We start from the raw sequence: 13,060 nt of genomic DNA on the forward strand, positions 1-13,060 counted from the left end.
TACTGTACATACAAATGACACTTTATTGATAACTATAGATACATTTATACACAAACTTAACATACCTACTGTACAGAAAATAAGTAAGTTCGAGTCTATAGAGTAAAAGAGAAACATGGAAGTTTTTTTTTTGGAATTTATCAAATTCTAATACTGAATGGTTTTATGATAAAAACACTAGTAAACAAACTGTTATAAGTAACAGTCTGAATGAGCAGGCCATATTATTCACAAAAATGTAATGTGTACGATAACACGTCAATAGATAACATAATGAGGCCCTGCTCTCGAGATAAAACAGCGATCTCCACAATTAGAAATTATTTTATTAATTTAAAGATAGAGATAGATTTTCGCTGATTGATGGAGATAGAAATAGTTGTAGTCCAGACCAATAAATTGTGCAACAGATCAAAGGTTTAGATCCATCTCAGAAAGTTTTTTGTACTGAATCCGTAATAATTAAGTTCTTTATTCTCATTCGTTAAAGAGAGATTTGTTTGTTCTTGCGGTAACAGGATAATATGAATCACCACATAAATCTTCTGATCAACTTTTTAATAATTCAAAACATAGTTTTTCAAATAAAGTAGTAAATTAGCATCTACATTTCCAAAACGAAATGCAGCAAACCTTCAGAGCCTTACTACTAAGATAACTATTTCTCCAGTCGAATCACTCCAATGAAGGAATTCTAAATGTACTTTTAAAAATATAATTAGACCAGTTTGTTTCAATCATAAAACATTCAGGAACAGTAATAGTTATATTGCATTATTCATTCAAGAGTTTACAAGTAATCTGCTGTTGAATCGTTAAATTAAACTGCAGTAATTTTTTCAAAGTACGGTCAGCTAATTAGGTAAATTATTAAATAATAAGACAATTATCAAGTAATTTGCCTACATAACAAAACCAATTGCATATTGAAAATGGTTAACACAACATCAAATCTTGGAATTACACTAAAACAATACGTGATGGATAAATAATAGTACTTTAAAACTAAATATAGTATTAATTCTTACAAAATTTGACTTCCAATCTTCCAAATCATTCAAAAATTTACCGACATCAATAGTTTATTTTGGCAGTAACAAGTCAGGCATTTATTGAAATTAAACAATAATATGCGCAAAAATCAAATTTACATCAAAGCGGCTAAGGCTAATACAATTTTCAACAGAATAATATATAAATAAAAATGTGGAGGAGTACAATATAAATAAAAATCTTTAGTTACAGTAAATAGAATAGAAAAATGATAAGTATGATGTGCCCGAAAGCAAAAATGAGAAAAAGTGAAATTGAAAAATTAGGCGATTAGAGATTGCATCAGAGCTTATAATAAACAATTCAAGATTATAGATGAAGGGTTTTCCCCAATGAAATGATGATAGGAATCAATTGGGAATCCCAATTGATATAATGTAATAGGAATTGTTATTACTGTAATAGGAAAAAAATATATAAAAATAACTAGTACTCTTTTTATATATTTTTTTCACATTAACATTGATAGTTTCAGCACTCATGCCATTTTCAAGTGTCCTTGGTGTGTTCATGTGAAAAAGTATAAAAAAGGGTACTAGTTATCCCAATTAAAAAATAGAAAAAAAAATTATTTGGCGGAAGCAAATAGAAAAAATTCATCACAGAAGAGTGAGTCTCAAACTTCAGACATTCAGAGGGAAACAAAAGTATTCCTTATGACGAAATATCTTGGAAAAGTGTATCGGATCTCAGATGTACTAGGTATTTCCGAAGGGGAACTGAGTCCAAAAATGTAAATATTGAGCATAAACTAGAGAACAGTTGTTATGCTTCAACTCACGTTTCTAACAACGCAACAATCTTCACTCTATTCAAGTATTAATAATATTCAAGTACAGTAGTTACAACAACTTTTACAGACTGAAGCTGTAATTTGACTTATTAATATTGCCGGAGTAAGTCCATACAAACAATTATCTATTAATTCCACTACCGCATTTTAGTACATAACAGAATGACCAATGCATATAGTGGTCCGACTACGGAAATTTTGATTCTATCAATTTATATACTTGGAATATATCAATGTAACATGGAGAGAAGTAACGTGAATAGTTGATATTATTGATTCATTGAAATAAGCGAATCAAGTTGAGGATTTATAGAAATATGAAAAGTTTTAGTGGAAAGTATAACTGGCCAAGTTCCTAATAGATACAGAGAACCAAAAAATAACTTCTGGGTTATCATCAAAGTGAAATTATCTTCAAAACTGAAGAAAAATGCAAATATACTAGAAAACATTAGTATTTACATGGTAGTTATATTATGGTATACATTAAAAAAAATTCTTGTCTGGCACTTTTCAATCATTGGTCATCATTTTCGATCGTCCATTAATTCTACACAAGGCCTGACAATCAAGTCTGACAATAACTCGCCACATCACTTTGATTGATTATTCAGTCTTCATCATAATCAGTACATTCCTAGCTTCGAACCTAACAATATTCGCTCGACACAATACTAAAGAATAATCGCCTAACAATATGCATATCATGACATTCACTTCAAACTGTGAACAATCCTCAACAACTCATTAACTCATCCTCATCAACCTATGCTGACAGTCTGAAGTAAATCTCACTACAAACTAGAATATTTACAATCACTGTTATTTGTCAGAGAAATCAACAGTATTGAGTAGTATCTATACAATGAGTACTATTCAGTGCTTTCACTGTCGCAGCAAACGTTCTATGCACTCACATTTATAGCACCATTTATCTTCGACTGGGTCAAGCCTGTGTGATAGCTGTTGTTCACCTCCTCCTGTAGAAACGAGAAATCCAAATTAATAAAACAAAATAGATGTGCAATTGATACACAATGTAACCAAGTGTAACAGGCTTTCGCCCAAACCGGTGACTCTTCTAATTAGTTTTAAAATATCAAAATTCAAGTTACATAAGATGGATATTACAGTTTTAAAATATTCAACATAAAGTGTCAATCGAGCTCCTGTTTGAAAAAATTATTTTTTAAAGAAAAATCTTCAATATTACCGCACATTTGTAAGTAATATTAGGCAGCAATGATTTTAGAATTAAGATTAATTTATAAAATAGAGATAAATCAAGGGTTTACAATCATCATAGGTAAGAGCTTATAAGTTGAGCTACTAAATTTCTGCTCTAATTTGTCACTGACTAGCTTGAGAGAGTTCTTAGCAAAAGAGCCTTGCTTGCTTGGCAACTAATAACAGAAACCAAACAGAAAAATTACTCTTCCTTGCGATTTACTAGCAGATTCAACTATTCTAATTGATTACCAAAGCAAGCTTCGTTAACGACGTTCATACATTTTCAAATATATATTCTAGCAACTGCTATCAAATCAACCTAAAGGCTATTTGTTGGTGCGGCCAAATATCGTCTTCGAAATAGATGGCCCTGGAAGTAAGTAACTGTTATCAAAGAATTGAACAGAGAAACCCTACTCTATAAAAGATGACCTATTATACAATCATCAAATATTTCTTGGACACCCAAGAATCGTACCGTACTTAAATACGTCTTTTCAGTTATTACACCTATGACTTTATACTTCAATTACTCGACTAAATGACTTTTCATTTAGTTTAAAAAGTCGAATGCCTTATAAAATCGAAAGTGAAGAAAAATCGAAACTGAAATTGATAGTGATAAAAATCGAAACCAAATCGATAATGATGAAAATGTGAAACCTACCTCATCATCGTCCTCTTCTTCGCTGTCTTCGTCTATGGGACAGTTGTCGGCGCCTTTCTGCAGCAGGTAGTGGGCGAGCGTAGTGGAGTTCTGCAGGGCGGCCAACTGGAAGGCGGTGAGGCCGGCGTACGTCTGCTCCTCAAGGTCGAGGTTCTTGCACTGCGACACCATCAGGTCAATCATCTGCTGGTCTTTCAACTGCACGGCCAGGTGCAGAGGTGTCATTCCTGACTTCCACTCCTAAAACACACCAACACTTCATCAATAATGGATTAAAACAGTTGAAGAAACTAATAAAAGTTTTATTTCAACTAATAAAAGGTTAAACCTTTGTATTAGTCAAGAGAAAACTTACAAAATAGTAGTTTTATACCAACAGCTCACTGGTTATTTGCAATCATCATTCATGAATAATCATCAGTGTTGTTCACTGGTTAGTAACAACTATCATTCATGGGAAAACATACTGAATCATAGTGTTATTTTGTTTAGATTTCATTCATTATTATCACGAGATTTTTCCAATCCGACAAGGAGATTTCTCCTTCCCGTGCTGTAGTAAAAATGATTTTGTGGAACATATTCTTATTGAATGAAATGACTAAGAATTGTCACAGCCACTTATCCATTAAAAATTATATGTTAAGTATCTTAACACATCTACTCTAGTACATGGGTTTCCCATAGTTGAGTAGGTTAATTTCCAATAGAATTAAAATTCCATATTTTTTATAGACCTATTGTATTGTATTTTAGATATTTTGTACTTTTCATTTTTTAATAGCTTGTTTGTATTTTTAAAAGAAAATAAATTTATTATTATTATTATCTTCATTGAATACTAACAGGTAACTCGCGCTATGCACTGGAGAAAATGTTGTGTTTAGAAATATAGTCTTCGTATGTCCAGGAAATATAAAAAAATAGAATAAGTATTTATTATTTTGTCAAAATCAAGTGGATAATATTAATAAGTTTAAATTCTTCAGCAAAAAAATGAGTTTGATTGGTTTCGAACCCGTAACCTTTCATTCATGAGTAACGCGTGCTACCAATCACGCTATGGAATTACTTGGAGAAAGCTCTGATTGGTTGAACTTTTATCTTAGCTTTTAGCTTCAACTTGGATCATCACAAATTAAAGAAATTTATTTTAATTATAAAATTAGATGAAAATTAATAAAATAAAAGTTTAAAATTAATAAGATAAAATTTTATTTTAATTATAAAATTAGATGAAAATTAATAAGATATTGCAATTGGATTTTCGTTTGATAATAATAATAAAATTAGAATTCAGAGATCTGGAAATTGTGAATTGTAAACTGGAGACTAGTTTTCTAGAAATTATGGTGTAGCAACCAACACTAGTTTCTCAAGCATATTTAATAAAAAAATGAAAACTAGTTAAGATGACATTGCGTTTAATCTAAAGAAAACTTTACGGGGTATGTGACCCCAAAAGATACTGGGAATCACCGTCCAAGCGTTTAACCGCTTCACAAGCAATAATCAACACGAGATTTATCTTTATCGTTAATTCAATAAGTTGCTTCTCCACAAAAATCAATACCGGTTTCTTTCTAAAACGACCAGTTGAAGTTAAAACCAAAAATTCCAACCAAAGTTGGGGTCAAAAACCCAGTGATGATTATTGTTAAGCAAGTATAAATTTTTAGCTGAAGATTTGATTTTAACAGAACATATTGTAATAGTTTCAACTTATACAGTAAAGAATGGGAAGACATTGCATCATTTTTAACCGCACAATAGCTATGAATTCAAGTGCATTGGCCATGCAGTTTGAATATTTTTATGAATAGTTGTTTGTTAATGTCAGGAGGCCCTAACTACTTTGAAACAAGGTCTTCTTTTGTATAACCTAACAAAAGACCGGGGTTAAAAGAGCAGTACTTCATTTATAACATGATGAAATCTGCAAACTAATATTACATTGACGCAATTACAATACCAAGAGAATATAGAAGTATTTTTTAATTATTAAATCACAATTTAAAATTATTTCGAAATATAGTTACTGGAATGAGTACTCACTCTCGAGTTGATGTCAGCCCCGTGCCAGAGTAGTAATTGAACAAGTTGAATGGAGCGCTTCATAACAGCAATATGAATACAAGCTAGACCTGGAAAAATATATCAGGGATATTAGAATGCTGTGAGTTTAACAAAAAATATACGAAGTTTCCCAAAAATGAGTAAAAAATTACAATATTCCTTTACATTTCTTTCAAGAAGTGCTTCAATTACATAGATACATTGACTAGTAACAATGAATAACAATTTATGATTATACTTTGTTTTTTGTAAGCTGCATTAAAATGAAAAATGAATTACCTACCTACTGTTATTGTTTCTCAAGCCTTTATTATATTTAGTTTTCATAAAAACCAACAAAATGAACCAGATTTGAAATAATTTTGGAGAAAAGTACACCTGCTTCTCACTGTATGTAAACAATCAGCATGATTATTTACATACTGGACTTCTTTTTTATAGATCTACGAAGCAATAATATTCACTATGGCCAACAATTATATTTTCTTGTTACTCAGTATAAGTATCATATTAATAATTGGTTTCATAATTTAAACAGATTTAAACTGATTATAGATCATATATTATGATTTCAATTGAGACATTTCCGAAAAGTACAGTAATGTTTAGATGAATTTCAATTTTGTTATCTATATAAATATTATTTTCAATTTATTGCTCTTTTACATACTATTTTTTCAATTACATTGTATTATTACAATGACATGTTAGATAAATTATAACTTTCATATCTAGTTTGACAATATTCCATAAAATTATAAGAATAACTTGAAAAGAATCTTTTTCACTATGAATTTAAAATGCTTCAAAATTTAAGAAGCCTACCTAGTTTCTATGTAAGTTCTAATAGACAAGGCTAACACCGTATTTTTTATTACATTATAGGAGACGACGTAAGAAACGACTAGAGCTTTCTACAGCGGAAGAAGATGCTTCCGCTGGAAATACCGAAAATACTTTCTCTTTTTCCATCTCGCTCTCTTCGTAAGGAGAGAAACTCTTCTGAATTGAACAGTGCAATTGTTCGGATTTGAAAGCTGTCTCCTGCCAGATAACCAATGTCGGATGAGAATTTCAAAGGATGCAAAGTAGACCAGTCGGTAGAAGATGATTAGATTAAGGTGTAAGAAAGAAGCTAAACCAAAAGTTCAATAAGACACTTTACGTGAACTAGTATTTCTCGATTATATTACGAGAAATAACTTTCAAAACATTTTTTTCCATATTATATGCTAATAGAGGAATCACATAATTTATAGTTAATCAATTTGTTAAGTCTCTAAAAAATATTACTTCTCTTATTCTATAGTTCAAGCTCGTATAACTGAATATCAATATTATTATAATATAGGACATGATTCCGTAAAGAAAAACTCGAATTTTCCAAGTTAGATCGTTTCAAATCAATATACATTTACCATAATCAAATTGTTTGTTTGTACGAAGGTTGTGTCGTTCTTTATATTATTTATTATACAAACCAAACAATCATTTGAAGGAAATTATACAATACTTATTAAGGTGGAAAATATTACTCTAAAATCGTCTATTCTAATCTTATTACTTATACTGAATCGTTTTGGATATTTGGTAAAGTGCGATTAATTCATTTGTTTTTCTTTTCTTTTGTATTCTCATGTTATCACTTATGTTAATGAGGCTTGTACTGGACTTGGTCTATGAGTATTTTATTTAATTATTTGTATCAAATGAATAAATAGATTAATTCAAAAATAAAATTATATAATTTCCATGAATAACTTGAGCATTATTTGCCTCAAAAGCCAAACCCAAGTTGATAAATATTTGATGTAACCTTTGAATTAACTTTAAACTGTCAACAACAAGAAATTTATAAAATATTTTTAAAAATGTATATTATTAGTCGTAAAACTCCGAGGTGGAAGACGCTAAGCCAAATTTGTTTATTTTTGTGACATCGTGTTCTTCATGTTTAACCACAAGCTTTTCATTTTCCGAGATAACTTTCTTCTCTTCATTTCATATTGTTTTCACACTCGTTAGATTTTTTAAGGACAGAAGTACTAAATGGTAAGAATTACAGGCAATACATGATATCAAAAATCAATTATAAAACTCAAGGAGTATTCAATATCATTGTCTTTGAACTCCCTTCAAGAGTTTACAGATCACACTATAGGATTATGACTGTTGTTTACTACTTTTTATGTTATGTTTGTATTAAATTGATACTGTTCCTGATGTAACTGTACATGATTATGAATATGGTAATACAGTCTATAATTATTAAATTAAATTGTTGACTTACCATCATAGTTGTGTCGGTTGATGTTGACGTGACGTTGCAGCGCCGGCGAGTACTTGAGTTGCGCTGCAACGGCCTCGGCCGTGGTTACGGGCTGCAAGATGGCGGCGGCCGAAGCGACGTCGACCTGTTCGACGGCCAGATGCAACGGAGTGTTGCCCTGCATGTCTAACAAGTCGACCGACGCTCCTGCGCACACCAGGCGGCGCACAATGCGAGGCTGGCAAGTGAGCACGGCAAAGTGCAGCGGCGTCTGTCAACACACAACATACAATCTCAATTAGTGAAATGACATAGACAATGTGGAGATGGTCAAGTAAGTAAAATAATTAGTACAGTAACCAACATATACTAGCAATTCAAAATAGTTCAAAAATTAATACTATAATCTGTGCAAACCTTGACATCCAATCTCAATTTGAAAAATGGCGCAGTCAATAGTCAAAAAATTAAAATAATTTATTCTTAAAAAAATTTCACAATACATTACTGTACATACAAACTGGTTTAAATTTTAATCATTTGCAGAACATATAATCATAGAGAAACAATAGCGTAAGTATATATCCCATGGTATATGGCGTTTATGTCGCAACTTTTACTGTTATCTCAAGCCGATTACTGTCGATTTTTACTGTTTTTACCGGGTAAGAGTGTATGAACGGCACAATATGAGAGACTACCAGCGTCATGAAGCTTCACGAGAAAGAACTACGTGAGCTATCGGCATGAGATAACAGTAAACGTTACGACATAAACGCCCTATACCATGGGATATCTACTTATGATATTGTTTCTCTATGATATAATTTAGTAACTATGACTAATAGTGAATTTGCAGTAAAATAATTAGTACAGTACTAGCAATTCGAAATATTCAAAAATGCGTACAATATTCTGTGAAAACCTGCAATTGCCGCATTGCGTTTATAGAGTACCGTGCTGCCAGATTTCATAGAAGCCAGAAAGTCTGTGAGCTAAATGTGTAAGAGAAAGAGCGGAAAAGAGTGCTCGTTTATTTGATAGGAACGACATAAATACGACAACAGGGCGCTCCTATTCTCGTAAGAGAATAACATGATTACGATATTGAATGTCATGGATCCTTAAACTTCACAATGTACTGTCAGAAACCGGCCTATGACTATGAGTATTTTTAAAATCTCACTTATCCACTAGGCTTCATGAACTTGATAATAGAATAGAAGAAAATCCATTATAGATATAATAGGCATAATATTATTGATAAATTATAATTGATAAATTATTACACCTATTCCATGACCAGTATCAGATAAATCGAAATTATTCGAATCTCTATTTAAAAAAGAGACATGGTGAAAATAGTGACAAGAAATTTGAAAAAAGTGTTATCTAATTTCAAACTATTGTTGACTTGTGAAGTTTAGCATGGAAAAATCCCGTGCATTATGCGTGTTATGTAAATTGGGATAAATTATTGTTGACATATTGAGAATCCTTGAGAAACTTGTCATTTTTATCTAGATTTGAGTATGACTAATACGTGAATAAAATTAGCATCATGTTGACAAAAAAGTAGTAATTTTGTTGAAGTAGAGAATGTCGGATAATGTATGAATTAGTTCAATGATGTCGGGGAAGTTGTGGGTTTTATATCAGCAATAACAGGGAATTCAGAATTTAGCTTTTTGTTGACTCAGAGCATCTAATAATAATCCATAAAACTTATTATACACACTGAAACTGGCACACAAAGTATTCCCTATTCTAATGTACACTAGATATTTTATCATATCTAATATTTATAATTATTACCAAATTATTGGTAATAATTTGGAATTTCAATTTTTGAAATACCATACAACGAGCTACTAGAAAACTTTATTTATTCATAATTCATAATATCATAAAATTTTTCAAGTTTTCTTTATCAAAGATTAAGATTTTATGACCTATATCATAGTATAATTCAAAAACGGTTGACTGAAAAATACCGTATATTCTAATATATTATTAAGAGGAATATATGAGGAAGAGATTACTTCCTCAAAACATTACACAATTTACAGTTAAAGTTAGCACAAGGCCAGGTCAGTGCCAAACTAAATTACTGTATTATGCAAATAGGATTCTCTGTATCGAAATCCATCGCAATTAGCAGATTGTACATTAAACAATGAAGTACTGTAGTAAATACAATCCATGACAGTGAGTTAGCATTTTTCAAAAATATTTTTACGTCATTCATTGTTAAGAGATGTTCTCCAGCCAACAAAAAATATTTAATCTCATGGATCAGTATTTTTTTATTCATCTGAAAACTTTAAATAATTCAATAATTGATTATATTTTTATTTACCTGCCAGGCATCATTGCGAATATCCAAATATCTTGGATCAGGCACCATTGTGATTAGGCAGTACACAACTTCGATAAATTTACAGTAGATTGCTATGTGGAGTTGTCTGTAACAAAATAAATAGAAAAATACATTAATATCGTAGACATAAATACACAGAGAACTTGAAAGGGTTAATGTTAATTTAAACTATCCAAATAAATTTAAATGTTCAGAATGATTAAGTTCATTTTAGAAGCAGATGGAATTGGAGAGAACTCATTTCCCATCAGTAACCCATTCAATAAGTATCTATCGTTCGAGACAACATCATGGCTAAGCGGTCAATCACATCACAATTAATCTATGAATTGAATTTTCAATGAAAAACATCAATCATCACCGACCTAAAAATGAGCTCAGATACTACGCCTTATCAGTCATACGCATACGTATGTACAATTAGCGTCTAAAATTGGATAGCTAAAAATATTCACAATTAACGGGAAAATATTTTAATAATATTATTTGTCAGATATTTTAGAATTAACGTTTTTTACAAGGAAAACAATATTAGGATTGAATTAATCTAATCTTTACCGAAAATTTGCCTATACAGTAATTAGTTGGAACTTGAAAAATTGCTTTTAAACTATTCAAAGAAGTTTAAATGTTCAGAGTTTATTTTAGAGTAAATTAGGTGCAATTAAGTTGAACTGTAAATAGAAAAGATTTGATGGAATGCAAGCAATTGGAATCGCCAAATAAGGCCACAGTCTGATGAACGTAATTTTGTTTATTTTTTTATCCCGAATCGTTCAACTCTTAAACAAAAATAGCCTGCTAGTAAAAATATCTTTCGGCCGATAAAAGTAAAGGATAAACGCTGGTAGAACGGATCGCTAGAACCATGAGCTGCATGATTCAAAGGGAGTCCACATTGCTTGCCAACTAAATTCAAACACACGCTATTTTTATGCACAGCTTTAACTCAAATTTAGAATTTTGATTCGGATATAGCTCTAGCAGATCAGAGAAGCTGCAAGCTAGTTCTCTGAATCTGTTGAAGAAAACAAGCAGTCAGTCTGATTCATGAAAAAATAAGTAGATCGACACTAAAGCAATGGAAAATACTTTGTTGATGCTATTATGACTGAACAAAAAGGGAAACTCCATGAGTCAAACATAAGCATGCTTCAACACAAAGGTATTTGTGACTTGGCAAAAGTATTTGAATGCAGTCATAGTTAAATAATTGTTGTCATAAATCTTGTTGGTCACTTTTACAATAACCGGCCCTACGAAAATAATCAAACGTTTAAAACAGACTGAAGAACACGTTTCTACATTTTAACCCAGACACCCATCTATTTTTAAATTATATCTGTACTCCATTTTTTCAAATTACTGAGTATTTTTAAAAACATTAAATTTCCTAACATTTTATAAAATAATATCCAAAATGTGTTCTAAGGTCTATATCGTAACCGAATATTACAATTCATTCATTATTATAAGGTCATTAATTGAATAACTACAAAAGCAATTAATTATTATAAGGTCATTAATTGAATAACTACAAAAGTTCATCACAATGATTTCTCACAGACTAGTAAGTAGGTAGCCTTTTGGGCTAGTCTACCAGACTTCACAAGGTAGTAATATTTTTCAAGCGTTAGAAAAATGTAAAACTTTTCCTGGTTTGATAATTTAGAGTTAGAATGATGAAATCTCATTTCATTCAGATTGCCTCACATCAATTCACACATTCATCTGTGGGAAAAAATTGAATCTTTACATTCTATTGATATATCACTTTAATTGAGTTGGTTGATTGTTAACTTGGTTTTGAGTAGTGGAATTATTTACTTATTGGGAAGACCAAGCTGTCAAGGACCGACTTGCAATGCTAAAATAGTTGGGTGTACAGTATAGTGTGGGTATTGTGTACAGTTCAGTATACAGAACAGTATTACGGTAGTGCTTCAGTTTGGCCGACTTCAATTTTTCAGGCACCGACAATTTATTGGAGTCTTGTTATGATGAACGGTGTCATAATTACGAGCATACAACAAATAATCAATCAGTATCCGTTCTCTGTGATAATAGTTATTGTTACACATAAACAGATTTTCCAACATGGAGTCACCTAGATTTTAGTCTCGACATACCTTCGAGAAGGAGCTTAAAGCAAGATGAGTAAATTAATCAAGATTTAAATAATACGATGGAAGAAAGTTTATTCTATCATGCCATAAATGAAAATTACACCAGACAGCAACCAGAGATAAAATAATAATTTCTCAAAAACAAAAGCAGATGATAAAATAAAATTTAATTGAACTGGAGTTGAGATTATGTGATAATTGCGAATAAGAAACTAAAATTACAAGCAAATAAGAAGAAAAATAATAATGAAAAAATAACGTTTATTGCTGAAAATTTGGATAGAATATCCAACTGTTCAATCGAATTGGATCCAAATATTTTTGGCATGTTATTGAACAGTAGAATTACAATCTGAACCTATTGTGAGAAATATATTTTCAATAGAAAAACAGCTTAAAGATGAATTGTTAATTCAGTTGAACACAAATATTAATACAACAGGATATATGTGATACTTAGGTAAGA

The 13,060-nt window shown here is 30.9% G+C and overlaps 1 protein-coding gene across 5 annotated transcripts in view; it reads right to left on the reverse strand.

Annotated features, from left to right (window-relative positions):
• LOC111044271 (NF-kappa-B inhibitor cactus) overlaps nt 1–13,060 on the reverse strand; it is a 33,825-nt gene continuing 20,765 nt past the window's right edge. For 3 of the 5 annotated variants that reach the window (XM_022329365.2, XM_039428894.1, XM_022329366.2), the window contains exons 3-7: nt 10,448–10,553; nt 8,110–8,359; nt 5,799–5,887; nt 3,744–3,983; nt 1–2,826 (exon numbers count right to left, since the gene is read on the reverse strand). In XM_022329365.2, coding sequence (XP_022185057.1) covers nt 2,752–2,826; nt 3,744–3,983; nt 5,799–5,887; nt 8,110–8,359; nt 10,448–10,553 — 760 coding nt within the window. In that variant the 3' untranslated portion in view covers nt 1–2,751. The remainder of the gene's footprint in view (nt 2,827–3,743; nt 3,984–5,798; nt 5,888–8,109; nt 8,360–10,447; nt 10,554–13,060) is intronic. The other 2 variants (XR_005571407.1, XR_005571408.1) reach the window with 1 other exon arrangement.

This window comes from Nilaparvata lugens, chromosome 5 (genome assembly GCF_014356525.2).
Source record: "Nilaparvata lugens isolate BPH chromosome 5, ASM1435652v1, whole genome shotgun sequence".
Classification (NCBI taxonomy): domain Eukaryota; kingdom Metazoa; phylum Arthropoda; class Insecta; order Hemiptera; family Delphacidae; genus Nilaparvata; species Nilaparvata lugens.